Consider the following 25,868-nt stretch of genomic DNA (forward strand, 5'->3'; position numbering starts at 1 on the left):
AAAGTCTTAAGCCATAAATTAAATTGAATTTGAAAATTGGATTATGAAAATGAATGAAATGTTCACATTTTTATCTCATATTATAAACTGAATAGCCCTATTGAAATCTCTCATGCTTTTTAAAATAACTTAATAATTTATTCTGTCTTTTGTAATTTAACAAAGTATTTACAGTATCTCTGAAGAAGCTGAACACAAGATTTCAGTAGCTGGCAGTAATGACTGGAAAAGTTGAATACGTGAAACTTCAACAGTTTGCAGTAAGAACAGGGAAATCAACTACAAATGATCAGGCACAATAATGTAAAGATTTCTGTTCCCAACGAATGACGTATGCACTTCCTGAAACTTAAATATGAGCCTACCTTAAAGTCCAAGAAACATCATAAATGATAGCCCCAAATGTATTACATTTATTTTTTAAAGGTTTAAGTTTTATGTTAGTTTGTTCTTTACTAATTGTATGCTAGCTCTTAAGTTTCTTTGGTGTGAGTCTTTATGTTTGATCTTTTTCAGACAGTCCTGTTATATCTACATTCAGAAGAGTGCAGCAAAAAAAAAATTAGAAGGCACTCATGATGTCTTTACCATTCTATCAAAGACACCATGACCATTATGACCGTGCATATCGCCATAAAGCACTGCAGTCAACTGTAAGCCAGTACCAAAAAGAAACCAAAAGCAAATCTGCTCTCTATGCTCAAGGATCTACAGCTTATGCTAGGGGTTCTGCAGCCTATCGCCATGCCTCTGCAGCAGACTTCAGCCTTGAGTCTTCAGCAGCATACAGCCGTGGCTCTTCAGCCTATGACCTTGAGTCAGCAGCCTACAGCTATGGATCTACAGCCTATGATCACTCTGCTGCACAAAGTAAAAGATCTGCTGCCTATAGTCTTGACTCTGAAGCCCTCAGCAAGAGCTCAGCTGCCTATAGTCATGGATCTGAATCAATCAACAAGCTGGCTGCAGCCTACAGACTGGGATCTGAAGCCTACAGTCTTGGGTAAGGCAAAAAGTACATCTACCTTTGAAACAGTATTCCAGAACAAAAATGTCTAACTGTCTCTTATTGAAATCAATGGTAAAACTCTCCAGTTCTTCAACACAAACAAGTTCTGTAACTTGTGTTAACATATTTTCCAGTTTTTCCTTGGCTTTGAGACTGGGAAGATCAGCTTAGTTTGCTGGGCTAACTCATGTGTGATGGTTGGATTGGCATGAGAATAGCACTTGCAATGCTGACGTGGCTGAATGATGACACATACAAGTTGTACCTTCATTCTCCAAACTGGCTGGGCATGAGCCACCCAATGTTTTTGCCATACTAAGAGAGCTGAAGTTAATCCGCATTGTTGAGATAGCTTTTGGGTTGGGGCTGGCTCTTACTTGGCCACATTGGAGCAGTAAAAGAACTTGGAGCTGTTCTCCTAAGTTTGAGCTGACATGTCCATATATCATTATTCCTTGGAATAAATGTTTCATTTTTGTGCTGAGTGAAATTGAACAAGAATTGTTCAAATTATTCAAGAAATTGAACATTTCACTGTGGAAATAGGTTGAGGTATACTATTTTCAAAGAGTACCATTATATTATTTTTTTTGTTTATGAAAGTAAATATTGCTCAATCAATGCATTAGCAGAATGTTTTAGATACCATAGCCTCACATTATTTTAATGTATCTCAGAAATTAACAGAAATTAGGGGAGCATTAAAGTAAGATTAGATCAGTTGTTAGCAGTGGAGGAAATAACAAACAAATTATAGACCAAAACATCTGCTCTCCATTATGTTAATATAAAATCAGAGTATTACTAGCAGAACCAATCATGGCTTGTTCACCGGAAAACTTGAATTCTGAAAACTAAATGGCCTCCAGGGATTTTGGATAAAGATGGACTCCTGGCCAAAGCCACTGAAGGAAAGGCTATTGTACCATAGTAAATAACGCCTTGCGATTGCAGCCTTCACTTGGCTTTCAGGAAGTTCAGGGTCATGTCTCTATTTGCCAGAGTTTGTTCATGAATTTGAACCTCAGGCAATTAGAGCCCAAATGAATGACTGGAGTGCCTGACTATCTTGGGCTAGATTATATCCTGTTTTTCCTGTTGAAACCATTTCTGTTGTGTAAATAATTAATCGCCGAATGGAGTAGCAAAAGAGTCTCATATGTAATCTGCTGAAGAAGGGATGCAGACTGGAGGTGATGGGACTATGTTTCTAGAGAGAGTCGGGTAGGGGGAGGTATCCCAAATGGCTCCTGCACTGTAGTGACGCAGCTATGTGTTGCTGCTCACCCTAACCCAAAGCCTCCCTATTCTCATAGAAAACTTTGAATATTCCAGTAAATGGGAACACTGTTTGAAGTTACAAAAAAATAAAAATGGTTGTAAAAATAATTGCTGCCTAGCTTCATTTACAATCTCTTCAGTGACACAGGTTTGTCAGATATTTCTTCTGAAACACAAGTCTTCTCACCAAGAACTCTAATGTCAGCAAAGCAATACTACAGGAAACTGAATTGTTTAATGTACTGAAATCGTACTGGGAGAGAGCTTAAAACATTTCTAGATTTCCTATATGTTTTAATAATAATAGTAATAATAGCTTTTGTTTTGAAACAGTATATTTGTTGCTATTTGCAAGCTACTCTGTAGTACAAGAGTTGCCAACAGACCTCATACTATCCTGGCAACCAGAGATAAGAATGTCTCAGCTGCAATGTCTCTCTGTGATCCTGTCTTTGTATTGGAGAAACTCAGTGCTGCTATGGGAGACAAGGACTTGGGAGATTAGGTTGACCAATTTAAACCTTTCTTGAATGAAATTTAATACACAGGAGAATATGGTTCTGAATGGCAATGTTTAACATAATTTAATGGTTAATATATCCTCAACGTTGGTATTTATTTAGTTTTGGAAGCAACTGCTTTGTGGCCATTTTGTTGCAATTTGCAAGTGGTACAAGTAGAAGAATACCATGACTATATTGTTAATTGTGGTCCAATTTAAAGTAATTTTCCCCAAGTTCATGCTATTTTCCCCTGAAAGCCCAAAACACTTCAAGAGATAATGAGGAGACAAAAAGCGTTACTCAAAGAAATTGAGCAAATCAAAGATGTTCTGATTTCATCATTATGAAAGAAACGGTGTAACAGAAAAAAATGAATGCTTCAAACACTTTAAATTTTCAAAAAGTTCAAAAGGCCTTGAATCCAAATGCTGCATCTAGGTGACCTGGAGCACTGGTGGTTGCTTGAAACCTGAATGTGCACACGAATCCAAAATCAGATTAAATTGTTCAAGTAACAGTTGATTATTGCATATCACTGGATTTTAGTATCACATCTACATTTATGTTTAATGTGTTTAAAACTTTTTATGTTTTGAGGATATATTGTTTTGAGGATAAACCTTGCTAAGCCCAAGAGGAAAAATATACAATTCAAATACTGAGCTTATATTCAAGACACCTCTTATTTTTATCTGAAGTAACTTCTGCTAAACTTTACTATTCCTGCAAAATGTGTCTCAACCCTTCCTGTAGCCACTTCACAGAAATGAGTGTCCATAAAGAGGCAATGTTGATATGCAGGTAGTGCAATGTGAGGAATTTATCACAGGAAAGCACTGGCAAAGGACTTGGGGCTGGGTAACCTGCAAGACCTTGACTTGATCCCAGTTCTCTGATGTTGGAGACTAGACTCGCTTGAGTGGAAAATATGGACAGCTTGAAGGAGCTGCAGTGACAAAAAAGGTTCCATTTGGAGACGGGCTGTCTGTTCTTTGCATTTCAAGCTTCCTTCAAACCCATGACAGCTTGAAGAAGAGGAGAGAAGTGAAAGCTGGCAAAACTAAGAGCAAGTGCGAAGGCTTTCAGCTCTGTTGGTAACCACTTGCCAAAGCTGTAAAATCCTGGGCTCATAAAAGAAAGCAAGCCTCATCATGCAAGGACTGCCACTTCACATCAAGCCCTGCACCAAGCCAGGAGGAGTACGGCCTGCTGCTACCCCATGGATCCTGATGGGCCTGCAGGCCCAGCTGCACGCTGGCAGCTCTGTCCCAAAGCTGTGGTAGTGGCCACCCGTCCTGCAGGGGTGTGCAGTGAGGTTTGTGTGCCCCCTATGTGGTTCTTCTGTCCACTCCCACAGCAGAGCTAGGCACCAGCCTTCTTCCACAGCTTCTCCATGTGCTTCTGAGAAGCTGAGTCAGGTCTGACAAATCTTGTAGCTGTCAAATTGGAGTGCTGGATTAAGTCCCTTACCTCTTCTTCATCTTCATTTTTCTTCTTTCTTTCTTTCTTTCTTTGGAAGCTCCTTGTTCAAACTTCCATTGCTTTTCCATGTGTAATTTTCCTGGCTGAGAGCATCAGATAATCCCAAGCAAAGGTAATTGTGTCACAGAGTGGTTATCTGCCACCAAACTTGCAATTAATGCAAGTGCCAGATAGTAAGAGTGAATGCTCTTCTGAGCAATAACGTAACTGGGAACAGGATAGGGCTGAATAAATATTACACTTTAAGAAACATGAGAAGACCATGATCTTGACCTCCCTGCTGGCACTGCTCATCCTTTGGTTTATTATAGGTGAGGGTTAAGGAGCAGGCTTCCAAACATCACAGCCAAGCATGGAAATTGATTTAATGCAACTTGCCATGTGGAAACAATTCCCCTTTAAAAAAACTTGTGGAAGCTGTGTGAGGGAACAGCATGATTATTGCCAGCAATATTGCCTGAGCCCATGACAAATCTGTCAGCAACTTAAAATGAATTTAGTCACCAAAGAGTGCTTCTCAATTTTAGAAGCTGTTTTTAAAGAGCTTTCTTATGAAAAACTGAAAAACTTTCTATTTATTTTTTTCCTGCTGTAACTACACCTTGAGAGATTCCTTTTGGCTAATGGAGCTCCTCTGCTACAGCTATGGTGTATACCACATGCATCCCTTTCTGCTGGTGGAATTAAGTGAAAGAGAGAAACATTTAAAGAAGCATGCTAAGGACAAGGTGCATGATTTACTAATGGTGTAAATGAGCTTACCAATGCCTTTTCATGCTGGGGTGGAATAACTGTGAAATAGGGTGTTGTGGTCCACTCCTAGGAAACATTTCTACCTCCACTGGGCTCAGGATCATTTTGTGCAGGGTGGGAAGCTTGTACCTTCAGGTGCAGAAACAAGGGCAGTGCCAACATACTGAAGTATATTCATATCTTGAAGGTATGAGAATATATATGGGAATAGGACATCAAAAAAAAACCCTCTGTTTGTGAGTTTCACAGGCCCTGTACAGTGTTGTATTTAGTTCCTCTGGTGGGCTAGAGGGAGCACTGTTAGAGGCTGTGCAGGACTATACCTGTGCCTTTAGCATTTACAGTCATCCAGCTCCCATTTCATTCCATAAATTCAGTGACTCTACTGAGAAACTAAGAAAATGTTGGCATTGATATTTTAACATGCTGAAAACTTATCAAGAAATGAGGACACTAATCTTGGGTCACCAACCTTGATAAGGCAGTACAGATAGCATCTGACCTGGAAAAAAATATATGTATGCTAGCTGGGCAGATCAAATGAGGCTGAAAGCTGCTAAAAGGTCATGGTACTGTTCCTCCCTGCGAAACTAGAGAGCACTGATATCCTGCTCCTTCTCCTCTGGGGAGATTCTGTTCCACATATCAGGTAAAAGGTTGGAACACTTTAAAATAAAGGGCAAGATTTTAGAATCTGGTTCAAGAAAGTGGAGTCCTCCCTTAGGCTACCTAAATAATGGTTGTAAGGCAGGGTTTGTTTTTTGTATTGCACAGGAAGAAACAGTAATAACAAGGAAGGAAAACATAGAATCAAACCTCATGATAGAAGTAATGACCAATTTGTTTTCACATGCAAAGGGGCCATTTGAATAAGCATTTCCACTAGACTCCATACAGCTCATCCTGAATAGATGCTAACATAAGGAGGGTTTGGAAAGGAGAAACATTTTCTACCATTTCAAATTTATTCATCTCAGCTTTTAGTTTATGCACTCCAGTTCTGAAAGATTTTGGAGTTACTCTGGATACTCCTCTGAAAACACCAGCTGGGTTCTCTGATGTGGACACAAACCAATTAGAAACTTAGGAACAGCTGTGGGAGAAAGTGAGAACAAAACAGACAGCATATTCTGTCAGTGTGTTAATCCAAGGTATGCTTGAAGCTGAAATACTGGGTTCAGATCCTACCATCTCATCCTAAGAAGTAAACAGGAAAAGATCAGAGATCAACAAGAACAGTAGTGGGAGGATACCTAGAGAAGGTATAGGAATTGGGGCTCTTACCTTGGGAAGGTGGTAAACATGAGCATGTAACATCAATGTATAAAATAATGAAAGATCTGCAGAGAATGAACAAGGAACATAAGGAACATTTTTTCCACTATTCTTCACACAGAGAAGCAGGTAAGCAGCAAATATATATATATATATAATGTCACAATTTAAAACAGGCTCAAAAAAAAAAAAAAAGTGCCATTTACCTATATTGCTACAGCAATGATTTCAGCTCACTCATGACATCCCCAGATCTTTGTTTGAAACCAAAAAGATATATCGGGGAAAGTATTTCTCTATATGAACTTAAAAAAAACAAAACACCTGTTGTTGACTATTGTTGGAGTAGAAAACTGGCATAAAAGCACCCTTGACATTATGCAGTGTAACACTGCTCAGAGGGGTCTTGCTTAGTCCAGATCGAGTTGTTGGAAGAACAGCATCTGAAGTAAATTGATTGGTGTCAGAGAGCCTGAGTCCAGCAGACAACTGCAGGACCAATGTGGATCTGTTATTCAGTTTGCAGCTATCACCTGTGGCTTTGATAGCGGAGTGGTCTGTACCACCACAAAGTACCTGGAGGCAGCTCTTAGAAGACAGCACAAAGACTCTCACTGCAGCTGCCCCTTCAAGCTGAAGAAGAAGAAAGGAAAAAATATCCAGAAAGGTGCTTTTCTGGTCCTGAGCACATACAAATGAGGACTGTTCACTATGCCAGCCAAAGCATGCAGTAATATGAAAGACCCAGGAGTACTAATCCAGAAAATAACCAAGTGTCTGCAGTGGAAGGTGCCTTGATCAAGAGACATGCAGCTTAGAAAACTCTGGAGTTACTGGGAATCAGCTGTTCATGTATAGTATTTTTATCCTATTCATCATACCTCTGAGAAAGTCCTAATTCCAGCCCAGTTTTCTCAGGTTGTGGTGGAGATCTCTGGCATTAATCTGAAGGATTTTGGGGGCATATTTTAATTAATGCCAGCTGTAGTAGGCAGAAAAAATGAAGATGAGTTATTCAGCTTCAGCTACTTGCAGTGTTTGATTAAAAACAAACAAACAAGCAACAACAACAAACAGAGCCTAAGAAAGAAAAAAAACATGCAGAGGAGATCTCAACAAAAGACCTGGCAGAAAGTGATGAGAACTGCTATGCATACTGCCTGATGATTCCCTATATAGGTGCAGGATCTAGACCTGAACTGAAAACCAAACTGATAAGATAGCCAAATTCTGCTTTATGAACAATGAGCAGGTTTGGATGTAACAACTCTGAAAAAAACTGAGCTGAGATTTTCACCATATTTCGTCTACTTTCATGAAAATCAAAACTTATTGACTTTTAAACTAAAGTCCAAAAGATACTGTGATTTTTTTCAAATTATCAGAAGCCAAGTGGTCTCCTTAAGGGTTCAGCGTAAAGCCTCCAGGCAATCTGATGACAGATTCACAATTCCAGGTTTGCCCCATCTTGAAATAGGACAGCTATAAAAGTCACCCAATAAGTAAAGGACTGCAGCTCCCTACAGATCACAGTTCATTAAAAACATTAAAAAAAAATGATTAAAAAAAATCAACCTTGGCTTTGCTTTTTCTCACCATTTATTTGACAATGAGTTGCCTCCATGCATTTGTGGTTGGCCATAGTGGTTGTACCATATCATCGCCAAACCCAAGAGGGGGGCAACCTTTTGCTTTACTCTGCCTGGGCTGTTCCCAAGTGATTTCTGCTTGGATTTCTCTCCCTAGAGCTGTGTCTGCCTCCTTTGGAGTCCCTCCCCAGCTGTCTGGGGCAGGGAAAAATTTATCTTCAATGTTATGTTCTACGTGCTTTACATTCTCAGGGGCCCAGTGCTGCTATGAGGTTTGGTTATTAGCCTACCAGCCTTACCCTGGGGACTGGGAGCAGGTTAGCCCTGTGAGAATGGTCCAGGTCTGGACGCAGGAGCCTTGCTGAGAAACAGTGGCCTTAATTCTGCTCCTCTGTCTTGTGCCATGCAAACAAAGCTCCAGTCCAAAAGCAGGTTCATCTATGATTTCCCTTGGCAATGTTGAGACAGAGATGAATAGGCAATTCAGGGATTTGTAAAAGTCTGAGAGCTAATGGGGATATTCCATCTCTAAGATATAAATCTGGCAGCTTAGGATGTATTTGGAGAAAAGGAGGGAGGTATTTGGAGTTCTGTTAATATTATTTGTAACCATGTTAAATATAAACCCAAATATGACTGCTTCAAATATGCTTCATACTCATCAGAAGTCCTCCCCTCTAGCTGGGGAGTCTTTCCCAGGTTTTCCAGAAGTCTTTCTTTTGGTTTGCTTTTCTTTCTTCCCACTCACTCTCCACTTGTCTGGGCAAAGTGAAATGACATTACTTCACTCAGATCTGTGCTTTCAGTAGTTTGGGGTGGTGTGGGAGGCCAGTGGGAATGGAAAGAGCAGTTACCGGACAATTCACTGCCCTATATTTTCTCTAAAAAGACCTAAAAGCATCACGACTTTGAATGTATTTGCCCACTGACAATATTTTGTTAGGGGATCACACAATTTGGGAACCATAAATTTTGGGAAAGTAGAGGCCATCAGTTCAGACACAATCTCTAGAATTACTTGGTGGTCTCAGTGACCTCAAGACCTACCAAAACTATGTATATAAACTCTCCAAGTCTCAAACCAATCAATGAAATATGCAGGTATATTGTTTATTCTCTGTATTTAGATTTAATATCAAGGGGCATCAGTGTTATATTTGTAATGGTCCCTTTGTCAAAAGTGCATTTAGTTATGTGTTTAATAACTCTGAAGCCATGGTTATTAAAGACAATATTTTCTTTCTTACCAAACAGAGAGCAAAAATGTGTAGTACTTTAATATTATGTTGGAGTGTTTCTTAACAGCTTTTTTCCCCTGATTTTAACAATATGATTTTTATTGCAGACTGAAAGATTCCAATTTAATGATTGAAGATCAATCCTATAAGATGAGTCCCAAAGCAAAAAGAGCAAAACAGAATTTGATATCTGAGGACAAAGAAAATGAAGCCATAGACTACTCAGTGCCTATATTCTCAGGACGGTATGTCCATTTTCCTTTTTTTATGGTACCTTACTTCTGTCATTTTATTAGCTAATTATAAAATAAGAAATCCATTGTTTTTTTTTTTTACACTCCTGGATCTCAAGGTGATTGTTTGCACTTCGTATGGGTGATAAAAAGACCAAGAGAAGTTAACTGACTGGCAGAAAATCCATCATGGAGGTCAGTCATCCAGAACCAGGACAAATGAATCCAGGTGTCTGGTCTTTGTTTCAAGCACGTCACCAGGGCCACTTTCTATGAAACTATGATATAATTATAACACTGCTTACCGGGAACTGGACAAACATGTTGTCCGCATAATTTAGCTTACTCTTGTGGTTTAAAGGCTTGTAATCCAATGTCCCCTACTACACATTAACCGTAGAAACAATGAACCAATGTGCTAATGTTTTGTCCTGGCACAGAGAAAACCTGGAATGAAACCAAGCAATTTCTCAAATCCGTCATAATGATTCATACTGATCTCACGTGTTGTTGGTATTTATTGCATGGTTACTACTGATGTAATATGTTTTACTGCAGCACTGTCCTCAGTAAAGCTGAATGTGAACTTTGTGTGGAAGCCAGAAACCACACAAGCAAGGAGGCTCCCTTGCCCTTTTCTGGGTATGGCATGATGATTTTATTAGGAGTCTGCAACAGGTCAGGTGTAGCCATTTGTTCAGGTTGATCCATACCAGGGTGTGGTGTGGAAAGCAGACATGAAGGGAGCCTGGGAGAAAAATTTCTTGCCCACCTGCAGCTGAAGAGAAACCTTTCTCCAACTTGGCTTTCTTCTGCCCAACACATCTTTTATGGGGCACATCAAAGCTGTTTGTGGGAGTCAGTGCGCTTGTGCCTGCTGCTTGGTCAGCACTCAGGAAAAAATGTCACTTCTGCCTTCATGTGAGACTGAGTTCCACCTTGTCATTGGGAGACATCACTGCTTTTGCCTTCTGAGCATTCTTCTTTTGTGATGAGACCAGCAGTTTTGGTTTTTATTCCCCCCCTTCCACTATCCTGGAGTAATATTTACTCACCCCTTATAGATTTATGTGCCAGATTCACTGCTCTTTGACCCCACCAAGCTTCAGAAGCGCACACTCTTGCATTTTTAAAGGATTTCTTTGGAGCTCCAGCTGTATCTGCTGTGATAGAAATACATAAATACGTCTCACACAAAGCTTGCTGTAACATATTTTCAAGGTTTCGCACTACCTATGTGCTTTACCCAGTGTTTCTGCCATCTGTCTCCCATGCCCTTAAACACAAATATGCTCCCTTTTTATTGTGTCTGGAGTCTACAAAAGTAAAATTTATAGAGTTAGTCAATAGCTGGAAATCCCAACTGATGGCCTGCACTCCTGGACAATTATTTTAGATTTTATACAGACTCCTGTGGTCTTAACAAATCATGGCTTTTTTTTTTTTTTCTCTCCTTTTTTTTTTTTTTTTTTCTTCATTTCACTTTTTGTTCAGTGAATACCGTAATATCTAATTCAGTGTGATGGTGTGTTGCATCATTGAGTTGTGTCTGTCTGACGCTTTGAGATACCACACTAAAGCACACTGACAGATTTTTACATCATAGTCACTATTCTTCATCTTATTACTGTTGTTGGTATCAGTATCATTTTTTGTGCATGATGACTCAGAAAGTTTTCTGTGCTTTTGTGCCACTGAAATTACCCAAACAGATCTTTTGTAACTAGTTTAAAAGTATATAAAAAAAAGTCATATGAGTCATGTTAGGGTGCCCAACTCAACATGGCATGAAGCATTTCAGAGTGCCTGTTTTAGTCTTTTTTCTGTTGGCATCATGTTAATCAGTGCATGCCGAGGCTGCAGAAGTTGCATGCCACATTCCTGTCAGATACTTATTTTTGTTTGAAAGATAACAGCTGAAGCCTATCGAATCATGTGCATGTTAGATGTCATTCCCAAATTCCCCTTGTGAAACTGATGTGTGGCTTCCCATACGCAGATAGCTTTTACAAGGAATAGTTATTTATAAAGGTCAGCTCTCTGTGTGTCCATCGGAGCTGTTGCCCATGCTGCTGGATGACCTTCAGCACAGGGTCACCCTTTCCATGATTTGATTCTATTTCAGACCCTTGGATTCTGCTGTATAAACTTTTTTTCACTCAGATTATTCAGCTCATAACTCTTCCCCTTAAGCACCTAGCCTAATCCTTACAAGATAAAATTAGGGAGAGACAGCCAGTATTCCAGATAATAAAAATATCTGGACCTAGATTTAACACCATAGGTGCTAAAGATACTGGATATCTCTCATGGGACTCTTTGCAGCCACTAATAAGTCTAAGACAAAGGACTGCAGATGGCAGATACTCTTTAAATAATTGTTTATGTGTGCCATTTGAAGGTTGATTCTCTTGTTTCTGTTTGAAAAGTATTTCCTATTGAAACCCCCGAGACTTGGCTGCAGAATCAATTCTTAAATGGTACTCTGTGCTGCTTCTGATACATTCATCATTTCAGGGGACTTGTTTCTCTTTGATCTTGGAAGATTATAACAGGAAAAAACGATTAATGAATCTAAATATTTAATACTGTTGATCAAAAGTGTCTAGGGACCACTGCTGCAGACAGTTAGGCTGAGTCCTGTATTAAACTGAGGATATTCATGAGCTCACAGATGATGCTTTATGCCTTGAGGATTGGGTCCATATTGTGAAGTTGCTTAACCACTGTAATCAAGGAGAAAATAACGTCAGCTTGCCTTTGAAAGAAAATGTCACTGATTCATTTAAACTGAATGTAGATAGCTACGTTCATATGCATTAAACTGCGTTTTCAAAGACGTCTTTAGAAATCTCTGTGGTATCTCTGAAGCTTAGATGATATTTGTGTGGGGAGCTGATACGCACAAGTGAAGGGTATCATCCCATTGATACTTTTAAGGATCATCCTGTTAAAGCAGCCTGAGACTCAGAAAGTTCAAGGCAGAGTTTGAACAGGAGGGAAGTCAAAGCTTGAAGCTTTTAAGTACATTTTTAGCCTTTTGAGGAATTTTTATGAGTAATTATATTTACATCATATTCTACTGTTTGATTGTCTTGCATCTCAATGAACTGACATCATTCTCCAAAGATTAGGAGTTGGATAGTTAGTTATGGGCTTGAATCCATATTTTCCTGAGTGATGAGATGTCCTATCAAATGCATAATATTAGCAATCTTAGAGAAAACAGAGAAAAATATTTTGATTTGTAGCAGTATTGTTTTATGATAAAACAATGAGGTTGTGTTTGAGTGCCTTCTGGAAATAAGAGGCTACTTTATAGTGTTTGCAAGATGGCACTTAACTAGTACTTACTCAGAGCCTCTTTTCATTATGTCATCTAATGTTAATCTAAAGTAACTAAACTCAGCAAAAGGATATCAATGCTTCTAATTAGGTCAAGGAATTCTCATTATGTATGCACTACTATAGGAACTATAATGTCCTGACAGTGCCAAAACAAAATGACTGCACTCGTACTTCCACATATGCCTCTCAAAATAGGATAGAATCCATTGAGAGTACCACTTTGCATCCTGATTTGTAGAAATCCTGAAGGAGATACTTCAAGGAAATCCTTAATTGTTTTTGTGAAGACTATCTTTGTGAAGAAAGGACTTCTGTAAGACCTTTGACACGGTCCCACATGACATCTCCAAACTGGAGAGGAATGAATTTGAAGGGTGGCCAATTCAGTGGATAAGGAATTGGCTGAAGGTGCACCCAGAGAGTGGTGCTCAATGGCTCCATGTCCAGGTGGAGGCCAGTGACATGTGGTGTCCCACAGGGGTCTGTCCTGGGACTGGTGCTGTTTAGTATCTTTATCAGTGACACAGACAGCAGGATCAAGTGCACCCTCAGCAAGTTTGCAGATGACACCAAGCTGAGTGGTGCAGGTGATACAGCAGAAGGAAGGGATGCCATCCAAAGGGACCTGGACAAATTAGAAAAGTGAGCCCATGTGAACCTAATGAGGTTCAGCAAGTCCAAGAGCAAGGTGCTGCACCAGGGTTGGGGCAATCCCAGGCATGAGCACAGACTGGGAGAAGATCTCATTGAGAGCTGCCCTGCAGAGAAGGACTTGGTGGTTCTGGTGGATTAAAGGCTCGACAAGAGCCAGCAGTGTGTGCTTGCAGCCCAGAAGCCAACTGCATCCTGGGCTATTTGAGGCCCTGCTTGGAGTCTTGCATCCATGTCTGGGGCCCCCAGCACATGGATGCAAGGAAATGGACCTGTTAGAGCAGGTCCAGAGGAGGGCCATGACGATGATCAGAGGGCTGAAGCACCTCTCCTATGAAGACAGGCTGAGAGAGCTTGGGCTATTCAGCCTGAAAAAGAGGAGAGGTCTGGGGAGACCTCACTGCGGTTTTACTATAGTTAAAAGGGACTTATAAAAAGGATGGAAAAGGATTCTTTACTCAGGTAGATAAAGACAGGACAAAGGGGAATGGTCTTAAACTAAAAGAAAGTAGAATTAGATTAGAAATTAGGAGGAAATTACTCACTGTAAGGGTAGTGAGGCACTGCAACAGGCTGCCCAGAGAGGTTGTGGATGCCCTAAGGTGTTCAAGGTCAAGCTGGATGGGGCCTTGGCCTACCTGATTTAGTGGGTGGCATCCCTGCCTATGACTAGATGATCTTTAAGGTCCCTTCCAACCCAAGCCATTTTATGATTCTAAGAAAATACATGGAAGATCAACCACACATTGAAGGATTGAATTCTCTCTTAACAAAGAGACCTTGTGTGATATGCAGTGATGTTCAGTTTTTGTATAAATCACAAATATACAAAATATATACAAAATACAGCAAATTACAGCTACAATTATTCCCTGTCCCTTTGGTATTGTTGCTACAAATGCTCTAACTGATACTTAAGCCTGGCAGATCTGTGGATGTGCTTGACACTCATCACTATGGCAATGGAGATACAGGACCACAGCAGGATAGATGTCAAGTGGAAAGTGTACATGATGTGATTATACAGAGAGACACTGAAAATAGCTACAGCTTCAGACAGTGAAGCTTCTTCTTTGAATACATGTGATGGTTACAGAGATAAAGGTCCTCAAAGCAGAAATGTGTTATGAAAGGCTGTTGGACATTTTACATCCACTGTGGTTGGCTAACTTGATAGAAAATATAAGTGGAATATGTTCTCAGCATTTTCCAATGGCATTCTATTTTTTACACCTTCTTTCAGTGAAGTGAGCATCAGTGGGATCACAGACACAGAAGAAGAAAGAATTAAAGAGAGTGCTGCATATGTTGCCAGGAGGAACCTTTTTGCAACCGGTGAAGGAGTTAGTGTCAGCAAAGTGGCCAAGTCATCTTCTGAAGAGGAACATCATGAGAAAAAATCAAGGAAAGTAGCAATCCGGGAGTCTGCTGAACGTGTGGCCCTGAAGAAAACGGTAAAAGAACAGAGATGAACACAAAGCTGTAAACTGCATGGGTCTTCTTTGTTTGGTGTTTGTCAAGTGCTTCACACATCAGAGCCCTGATTTACACCATGGGCAATCTCAATAACGGCAGTAAAGACCAAAGTATTTGCAATTAATGTATTTTCAGTGACTTAAAGTCTTGTTATCTTGGTGTCAGGTGGATAAGAAAAGAGGCACCAGGAACTTTGCAGTAATGCTGGGAGACAGGGAGGGCTAATGGAGCAGGGGAATTCTCTTTTTTTTTTTTTTTTTTTTTTTTTTTTGCACCCACACCTATTTGAATGGTGCAGCATCCCTTACCTGAACCACGAGGCAGTCTCTAGGCAACACTTGCTGATAAGAAAGTGATGGGGTAAATCTAGCATTTTATGGCCTGGGAACAAGCTTGTCCAAAGTGTTTACTCCTGGGTTTTAATCACAATGTGTAAATGATGGAGGCAACCGTCAAAGCATCTGGAACTATTTTATTTAGCTTTGATATTGTTGCGCAAATTGTTAAAAAACAATATTCAGAGGGTATTTACAAATACATTATGACCAGACTGGGAGAATATCAAAAGAAAATCAGTTTTGTTTAGCTGATTTATTAATGTTCTGAGCAGAAGAATTGGCAGTATGCTTCTAAAATATCCTCATGAGATGAGGTTGGAAAGGGTGTAAACACTTTGAAGGACAAGGTTAAAAATGCAAAATCATCTTGAAAAATTGAGAAATAGTGAAGGTGAAATTTGATAACAAATGGAAATTACTACACATAGAAGAGTACAGTGGGGAATGCCTGTCTCGGTAGAGGTACTGAAGGATCTGGAAGTTATAATATTTATAATATAATGTCAGTCAAAATCAGGATTCTGTTGTATAAAAACAAATGTCCTTCTAGAATGCATTAACAAAAGTATTTTTATTAAAACATAGGAGACAGTAACTTAATTATGTTGGAAACTGTTAGACCCCTGATAATGAATACTTAGCATTTAATGAATGTCGAGGACAAGTAGAACATATTCAGAAGTGAGAAACAACAAATGTAGGCAATATTGGTATTGCACATTTTATTAAAGATTGAGAGGATTATAAAAACTGTCTTCTTTTAATCGCCTTAATACAGGGAGCTGTAATTCTCCATATACATGAAAGTTAGGGCAGAAAGTTTAATTTGCAGAAAGCGGGATTTATAGTATATTAATAGCCTTTTTTCCAGCTCTGTGAATAGTCAAGCAGTTGAAACAGTTACCCTGGGAGGGTGAAAGATTCCCCTCAGAAGGAAAGGTTTGAGAGCACATCTGTCAGAGATGCTGTAGGCATACCTGATTTTGCATTAGAAGAGTAAAGAAGACATCTAAGTTTCAGGCCTATTTCACCATTCATCATGTACACCAAAAAACAAACAAACAAACAAAAAAACCAAACAAACTTAAATGTGGAAAATTATTTTACCTGTGATCATTTTAAGAGGAAAAAAATAGGAAAACCAAATCTAACTATTTTGGAAGGAGAACCTCTTGAAGATGAAAACATTGATTTCCATGTCCAAGTGAGATAAGTGCATTAAGTACATATCCGGATTTTAGAATGAAATTTCCATGCTATTTTACTGCTTTTAATAAATACAAAAATTCTTTTGAGAATTAATAGTTTGCACTTATAACTGCAGAAACCGATGATGAATTGTTTCTTTTCCAGCTAGAAGAAACTCAGGCATTCCACAAAAAGCTGAATCAAGATAAACTTTTACATCCTCCTGAGTTTATTATTGAGCCTCGTTCTCACACTGTCTGGGAAAAGCAAAATGTCAAATTTCACTGTACGGTGGCTGGCTGGCCAGAACCCCGTGTTACATGGTAAGTTTGTATCACTGAAAGTCACCACTTAAACAACATCTAAACTCACCTCAGTGAGTGTGGATTTTTTTCAGTAAAAATACAAGATCGGTAAAAATACAGGTAGAGAGGACACCCTTTTTATAACAAACACATTTCAAGTCATTGCACAAGAACAAAGAAAAATACTAAAAGGGAAATAATTTGTGTAACAACAGTACAAATACATAGATCTTCAGTACTATCCTTAAGAGAATGTTTTCCAAGTACTTCTGTGTAGTCTATAAATGCCATTAACCAAAAGCATTAACAAGAACTACCTGCTTGCCTGCTGAGCAGTTATACTGCTGAATCTCCGTAAAACTTAAATCTCAGGATGCAGGACGTTCATAGAAGACACATCATAATTATTTGAAATCAAAAGCTGCAAGTAGATCTAGGATCATCCAAATCTGAAATCTTTGGAGTCTGTTGGAGTCTTTTTATACACATGGTCTTTGAACCAAGTCATTATTGTAAGAACACCAAAATATACTCTTAGTCATAGCTGAAGGTCTGATTTGATTTGAATTAAGGTTTAACCTGAATGGAATTTAATTTAGCTTAATTAACACTGACTTGTGAAACTTTACAGTCTCACTATCTATTATGCTGATATTTCTTAACTCTTTCATGCTACACAAACACAGTCAAGTTGTTAAGGTAATAGGTAATAACTTTTTCAAACAAAATGAGTTTTGATACTCACTTTTTAATTTAAAAGATTCTTATAGAATGTGTATATAGAATGTATGAATGTGTATACAAAATGAAAAAAAAAAAAGCTCATGTTCAGCATTAAGCATTAATTAGCAATGAGTTCAATAGATACTCTATTGGCGGAGCCAATATAAAGCATCTATTATACCATGATGTAATACTCATATTTTGTATTTTACTTCTACTTCCCAAAACTGGATGTACTTAAACCAAGCCTTTAGTTATTTGATTTTGTTTTCACTGTGAACTGGCCTTTCATCTACTTGCTAAATGTGGATGGTGGAAGTTAATGCATTATTTTACAGTACATTTGAATTCCAAAGGGATTTCTGTTTGCCACGGGCTACTAATGGAAAAGATGATTTCATAGCCATTTCAGCAGGTGTCTTTGCTCAGAATTAGGGAATAGTTCTGACCTGGATTTGTCAGCTTTCATTCAGCATTTCTAAGTAAATGTCAGTTGTGTATTCCAAACAGACATTCTTTGTATAAGCAATGAAGACTTGTTCATGCTGTGCATGATAAATTATAAAGCTTTGTGGACTTTCTGTAGAGAAAATCTTGCTATGTGATGCAGCTGTCCTGACTCCCTTGGAAAAAGCATATGGAAAACCCAGGACATTTGAAACCAGTAGCAGAAAGCATAAACTATCAGTGCATAATGACAGTGGGAGGTTGCAGTCCAACATTAACTAATGACTTGGCTCTTCTGGAATTTGCGTTTCCAGAAATAACAAGTAGTCTTTCTTACATGAGTCCTATTCTTGCCATAGATTAATATAAATAAGTGAAAACTGAATCAATTATTGTTTAATAACCTGATAATGAAGACAAAATAAGTCTTCTCAGTGCTGGCTTGACTCACTTAAAACTTGTTTCTGCACAGCACTGCATGCCGTGAAATACCTTTGCTACCAACAGGATCCAAGGGATGCCCAGCCTTTTGGAGGAAAATTAGAGATCAGAGTCAAGTCCTGTTCCGTAGGATTTCATATGCCCTGGAAAACATTGGGAGCAAGTAGCATTATTCTATTTTCTAAACCATTTGACACAGTATATGGAATATAAAGATGCCCAGATGTTGCCAGCCAGGGGGACACCATTGTGCAGATGAGGTGAAGAGTGGTGGTGAATGGATTTACTCTTAGTGGACCCAGGCTGTAGGTCAAGATAATGTAGTAGGAGATCTGTAATGAGTTCAAGAAGATCTGCAAAGGTCTGAAGCCCAGAATAGAGAGTACTGTTCTGCATTAAGTCCCTTTCCATAGACGTTTTAGTGAGAGGAAGATTGGGATGAAAAGCATTAGGGTTTATGATCCTTGCTCACTTTGGCACTTGGACAAATCCCAGTGTATTACTGTGTCCAAATATTTGCAGTCAGGGAAATATATGTTATTGTATAACACAAAAAGTGCTGAAAGGCAGTGTTCAGATTTATTGCAGATATAGCTCAGTCCTGATATATAGCAAACTCCTAATATTCTTGGTAAAAATAAAATTGGATATTACTGACTCTTTTGGTGAAGTGGGACACGCCACTGGCAACAGACCAATTCCCTTTCCAGACTGATAACCAGGAGGGAAACTGATTTTTAAATTCAGAAATGAAGAAGCAAAGCCCTTTGGCTGGCTATCTGCTATGATTTATGTAGAGAAAGGTTTGTTTGGGCTACATCAAAGTGTGAGATGAAGATATTTTTATCTATCACCATTTGCATTCCCACTTCCCTCATATACACAGCACAGGGAAAGCTATACTAAAGCATTACACTATCCTAGGGAACACTTCTTCTTTATATACCTCAAATCAAACCTAGAAGTACTTAATACAATTCAGTATTTCATTTTATTAGACTCCTATTGCCAGCTTGTTCCATACTGCTCACTCAAGACAGGATTCACTTGAACAGTTATGCAGTTACACCATGTATTTTCCAGGATGAGTGACTGTTTTAGTGATGATTGGTGAGAAAGAACCTACCACTAAATTGTCCCTCTGCAAGTCTCACATAAATATTAATTTAAATTCTGCAATCAGCAGTGCCAGCTCACTACTGATCAGTACTGGTTCATTCCTTCAAGCTACTTACTGGGAATTTTGAACACTAAAATTTCCTACCTGACTCCCACTATTGAGGGTAACGCTCATAGTACGAGAATCAAGAACATACTCATAGTATACACTTGTAAAAGCTTTTTGATAACACAGTTTTCGCCAGGTGCCTCACTGCAATGCACTTTCTGACCAAGACAATTTTTTACCAGTCTAGCTCTATCTGCTTTGTGGTTTCCACCAACTTAATTATGCAAGTAAAAATAAAAATAAAGATAATTTCCTACATGGCATTTCTGTGAATATGCAGGTTTTAAAATTACATCAAAAATGCAAAACAAAACAATACCTTACCAAAGTAGGTAAGAATGTGACAAAATTTTTATTGTTTGCCATTCAGAAAACCATGAAATGTTGCTCATGAGAATCTTCCATTCCTTAACAAGTAGCAAGTTGAAGTTCATGGTAGTATAAGCTTATTTTCATCATGTTCAAGACTATTTTTCCTTTAGCTAGAAAATAAAATTCACCCGGGGCAGGAAAAAAAAAGAGAGAAGTTGAGCTTCCAAACATATATAATGCTTTCCCAAGATAAACTATATTTTATCTAAGAGAAACATGCAGAAATTGGTTTTATGTTTCAAACACCAAGCATTTTACCTTTTAAAGTATATAATTATGCTTCCATTTGTGATGTATTGTTTCTTTGCTTTTCCATAGGTACAAAAACAATGTGCCCATCGATGTACAAGCTCACCCTGGCAAGTACACCATTGAAAACCGATATGGGCTGCACTCACTGGAGATTAGCACGTAAGGGAATATTAGATAATTTAACAAATAACTTAAGCTGAAATGTTACTGTAGACTGAGACCTGCAAAGCATAAACATATCTCTTGGGGATATAAAGATAAGAGACATCAAGTTTATACATCTGAGATGTATGGTATCTTCTAAATGTTGAAGTAGCTCTGGTTTTCCTCAGCAGAGTATATGCCATTTACTTAAGTGAGTAATTTATCTTTAATATTAATATCTGCATTATTATTTTATTTATGGTTGACTCAGAAACATATAGAACACTTGTGACTATTTTTCCATTTGTCTCCTTCATGAGTACAGTTAAATACCGAGAAATACCTAGTTCAGGGTAACAACATTTGAGTTAACCATTTTTTCAATATAGCAATGTCCTGATTCTTACTGAAATGAGGAACAGAATGGAGGAGTCCTCAGTTATACACACACACACACAAAAAAAGATCTTTAACAGCATTCATCCTCCAACTGGGAAATTTTTGCAGTAAAATTCTGTCAAAAACCACTGAAATCCTGAGATGTAATCAACTACTTCAACCTTCAGCAACAATCTAGTTTTGACAATCTAGGTACTATTAGGTGCCTTTTGAAAATATTTTATAAGTACCATTTCGACAGTTTCCGTATCAGGCATCTCTCCATAGGAGAAAATAAATTAGAAATAACTTAAATATTATCAGACTTTTTTTTCCTACTTCTGCTGTACTGTCAATTTCAAATCTGCATGCAAATTTTGAAGAGACATTTTTTTTCAAACATGGATTTTTAATATTGAGAAAAGCTTAATGGCTACAACCAGTCCAGTGTCCTGTATATCTCCCACACTTTTACTGATTTATAGGTTTTACCCTGATTTATGAGTTTTTGTTGTTGTTGTTTGTTTGTTTGTTTTTTTAAAACATAGGATCGGGTATGCCAAGGATTAATGGGTGCCCTACCTAATAATTTCTCTAATTTTAGGTGTGATTTTGATGACACTGCTCAGTACCGGGCATCTGCTATGAATGTTAAAGGAGAAATTTCAGCTTACGCTTCCCTTGTGGTAAAGAGTAGGTTTGCAAAATATTTCCTTGTTTTTTTGTTTGTAAAATGCGTGTTACCAATTTCATTTCTGTAACTCAGAGGCCTTTTACCTCTTGGCGATAGTGACTGGACTTGCTCTTTTTCTGTGTGTGCATCTAGGGTACAAAGGAGACCTTGATGCAAGTCTTTTGCATGCTGGAACAGTTTCCCAGCCTCTGAGCTGTAAGTTGCAATATATGTTTGTTTGACACATCCATTTACAGTTGTGACATTATGACAAATGACTAAGCAGAATATTTTGTAACATTATATATATTAAAAAAAAAAAAAAAGAAGGAAAAAGCTAGTCATCTTTCAAAGGTACTGAACTCTCCAATTTCAGATAGCGTTTAGCCTAACCTGCAGGGGACGATGTCTTCGCCCTCTAGGTGCATGGCTACTTGCTTATACAAGAAGCATCATTTTAATATTGCTCCTGAACATGAAATAAAATCGTCAAAGAGAGAGACACTTCATATCTTGCAATATGTAAAACATATCCTGGAAAAAAGCTAGAGGGTGTGTGTGCTTCAGTAGACTGGCTGATTTAATAGTTTTTGTCTGCTATGTGATTTCATGTGGTGCAAGAAGGCATAGAAAAAATGAAATTGTCAGAAGCAAATCTGAATATGTTGGCTGTATCAAGATAAAAATCATAGTTTGTTTTACCTGAGACCCTCACATTTTGAAGTCATTTACAACAGTGTGCATACTTTCTTGATCAGAAATGTTAAGAAAATCCAGTAGCATATGAGTGCTGAGTACCCTAGGCACCCTGTGCATGGAAGGCTTGACAGATGAGAAACAAAGACATTTATTTTAGCAGGACAGATAAGTAGATAAGTTGGGATATGATGCAAAGGCATATGATATGTCATTTATGTACTGAAGCTCTGAAATTACAGAAATACAATTACACACTATTACAAAATGAAAGGCCATAAGTTTTTCATGTCATTTGGGATCTATCATTTGGTGATGGAGAAGGAAGATGACAATCTGTATATATGCATTGAACACAGGAAGACTGTGAGCTACCAGCATAGGGCATTGTGGAAAAGGAAAACGTGACCCTAGCTTTTATCAGCTGAGCTCTTTTCAAAAGAATGGTGGAAGGACCTGTGCCATGTATGTGCAGCACAGGTATAAAGCACATACAGTATTCTGTGAATACTGAATCATTCAGGAATTACGATATCATGTAAGGTAAGTTCAGGGGCAGGTACAGGCTGCACGAATGCCCGAGGGAGTGGAGAGCTCCCTTCAAAAAGACTTAGGGTTTAAAAATGAATTCTGAGTGGGCACGACTGCCTTAAGATGAAGCAAAGAGTTAAACAGGGGAAGAAAAGAGACATCTAAGGCAAAGAGCAGCTTGACCTGAACAAATCAGTAGTCATAAATAGAAGAATGCTTAAGTTATATGCATGATAATAAAATGACAAAACACTCAGTCTGAAACTTTGGAAATTCTGGGATGAAATTCTGAAGGAGCTTTTCCCTGATAAAATAAACTAGAGTTATATGAATAGAGAAATAATTGATTCCTGGTGATAGTAAGTGTTTGCATTATGTGACTCTACGATTACTTCTGAATACAATTATTGAATACATGTTGTTTCTATTTATACCTCAAAGTTTACCAGAGCTTGTATTCTTAATTGTTGAGTACTTTCACTAACTACTCTTATCTCAAAATGAAAGAAAAGGTAAAAACAACCAATATTTTTTCCCCTTATACAGTTGGGGTTACCCCGCATGGCTATGCTTCCAGGTTTGAAATCAGCTTCGTCGACAAGTTTGATGTAGCCTTTGGGAGGGAAGGCGAGACGATGAGTCTGGGCTGCACAGTTGTCATCAGTCCTGATATCAAGCGCTTCAAACCAGACATCGAATGGTACAGAAATGGTGAGCTACACTCATTGATGTAGATCTTTACTTCTTTCAGCATCTGCGAATGTCATGATTTGGTCAGTATTTTCTCAGCTTTCTAAGCAGTAATATTTCCTCTTTTTGATTCAAAGTTTTTCAAAATTTAGCATTCTGAACTGAAACCACGGTTAGAAAACAGAGGAATTGCTGTGAAAATGTCTTTTATCTTTCTTAAACAAATTTAAATACTAAAAGTTCTAACATCTCTGTGGCCCATCTACATAGCCCGCATAGCTTTTCCTACATATTACATTTTAAAAGTAATTACACAAAGCTGTAGTGCAATAGCTGACAAGAAGCTGTTCTTTTCTGAATGTAAACCTTGAAGATGAAGATAAAACTGACATGAGAGCAGAATTAGCTGTAATTTACGATTGTCTTTGAAGATAGAAAATTGTACAGCAGGAATGGTCTCTTATGCATTTCCAATCTTTTTCAAACTATTCACTGTATTCTCAATGCATTCCTTTAATGTTTTTGCCTAGTTCTCATCATGAAATTCTCTAATTTCTAGGTGTTCTTATTACACCATCCAAATGGGTCCAGATGCACTGGACTGGGGAGCGAGCTTCATTAACACTGACTCATGCAAACAAGGAAGATGAAGGTCTTTACACTCTACGTGTGGTGATGGGAGAATACTACGAAGAGTACAGTGGTTATGTCTTCGTTCGAGGTAGAATAATGGTTTATGAACTGAACTCATTGCAGAAATGAGGAAAATCTGCTGGCAAAATCCGTCTCTGTTTTAGGTGCTTTTGTCCAATAAAAAGATAAATATTTTTATAAATAATATAGTAATTTTTATATAAAATGAATTAAATTCATTTATGATAATACTTTATATTAATATATTCCAGCATTGTTGCTTCCAACTTTTATCTTTGGAAAAATTGAATGCGTACCTCAAGCTTTGGTGTCACATGCTAGAAAACTTCTAAACCACACTGGCATTCCAAGGAAAAAATTTGGGTTATTGATGTAAATTCCCAACTCCTTCTCAGTTTCAGCCTGTGAACAGCACCAAATGTAAAACATAAAGAGGAAAACTCTATAATTCAACTTAAAAATGTATTTTTGTAACTAACTCATGCTACCTAAACCACATTGTTTAGATCAAGATTTTTTTTTATGCACCATTTGAGGAGTTCTCTCTAATGCACGATACAAAAAGAAAAAATATGATAAAAGGGAAACACAAAGATCTACACGTACACCTGGGGAAAAACAACCTCATGCATCAGTATGTGCTGGTGGCTGACTGGCTGGAAAGCAGCTTTGCAGAAAAGGCCATAAGGATCTAGGGGAACACAGGGTGAAGAGGAGCCAGCAACATGTCCTTGTGGCAAAAGTTAGGGACATCCTGGGCTGCATTAGGAAGAGGGTCACCAGCAGGTGGAGGGAGGTTAGCCTTCCTTTCTACTCAGCACAGGTGAGACACATCTGGAGTGCTGGCTCCAGTTCTGGGCTCCTCAGTGGTTCTGTAACATAAAGCAGTAAAGCTGACACCATAATTTAAACAAAGAATTTAAATGTTGTTTTTCTGGATGTTATTTGCTTGTACCACTAAAAACTTCCTTGAGTTTCTATTAGAGTAAATATTTCTTTAAGAAGATCCATGACTATCAGGTTACGTGCTGAGTCTATATCTGTCCCAGCTGCTAAAAGCAGCTGAAGCATGTAATGCTAATTCAAAAGGCTCTGGAAATTTTTGGCTCTGAGAACATGCTTGGAGTGTCACTGCTTTCTCAACTGTAGCAAAGCTGTGTGAGATAACATAACAGTCTGCTCAGAAAATATGACTGAAGTCAGATGTTTTCATCACCTGAAGAAAGAGTGGACTGAAATGTGAGTCTGTGACCAAGCAGCAAGGAGAATCAGTACTTGTTTTCTTGTTTAAAATTGGGTTGCCATACAAATAAATGATCTTGTTCCTGTTACGTCTTCTAGCACTTCCAGCAAGGCAGGTATGACCTGACAGTGAACCAGCTACCCCTTTCACAAGAGTATCTTACTAGCCAACTGGTGAGCTTGTCAAATTCAAATTAGTTTAATTATTTTCTACTTAAATGCTCCCCATGGTCCCCTTTGGCTAGTGTGTTTCTCACCACTCCTCCTAATTTGTGGCCAGGTTACTCCAAACTCTTAAATAGTTGTTTAAGCACAAATAGATGTCCTGTGTCACATGTAGAAATACGCATGTGTATTGCTGGAAGTGAGTAGGGTGCCCATCAGGCTCATAACATCAGCTCTGTAGACAGGCTTAGAGAGAAGGGGTTACTCTTCTGCCATGGCTACAGGTCAGTATTTGTCAGCGAGCTGTCAAGGGTGAAATCCTAGCCCCACGGAGGCTGATGAGCAATGCTGATTGTCTCAGCTATTTCCCAGTCTGTCTTGGAAAGAAATTGTGGTGGCTCATGTTTTGTCAAGCAGGAGATACGGGCAATTAAACCTCTCATAGGCAGGTCATTGAAGATATCTTGTCTTTACCCTTAGTGTTGTTATTATTTTGCTATGTTAAATGGATTGCTTACCCTGTACATTATAGTTTCAAAAACTGGATCTAGTTAGCTGTAGTT

General features: G+C 38.4%; 1 protein-coding gene across 1 annotated transcript in view; it reads left to right on the forward strand.

Moving 5' to 3' along the window:
- The first annotated feature begins 575 nt into the window (after positions 1–575).
- The window catches only part of MYOM1 (myomesin 1), a 72,112-nt gene continuing 46,819 nt past the window's right edge, over positions 576–25,868 (forward strand). The window contains exons 1-9 of the mRNA XM_032182594.1: positions 576–1,003; positions 9,238–9,375; positions 14,606–14,816; positions 16,530–16,687; positions 20,199–20,291; positions 21,259–21,347; positions 21,481–21,543; positions 23,101–23,265; positions 23,804–23,965. Of these exons, the coding sequence (XP_032038485.1) occupies positions 576–1,003; positions 9,238–9,375; positions 14,606–14,816; positions 16,530–16,687; positions 20,199–20,291; positions 21,259–21,347; positions 21,481–21,543; positions 23,101–23,265; positions 23,804–23,965 (1,507 nt within the window). The remainder of the gene's footprint in view (positions 1,004–9,237; positions 9,376–14,605; positions 14,817–16,529; positions 16,688–20,198; positions 20,292–21,258; positions 21,348–21,480; positions 21,544–23,100; positions 23,266–23,803; positions 23,966–25,868) is intronic.

The sequence above is a fragment of the Aythya fuligula genome, chromosome 2 (assembly GCF_009819795.1).
Source record: "Aythya fuligula isolate bAytFul2 chromosome 2, bAytFul2.pri, whole genome shotgun sequence".
Lineage (NCBI taxonomy): Eukaryota > Metazoa > Chordata > Aves > Anseriformes > Anatidae > Aythya > Aythya fuligula.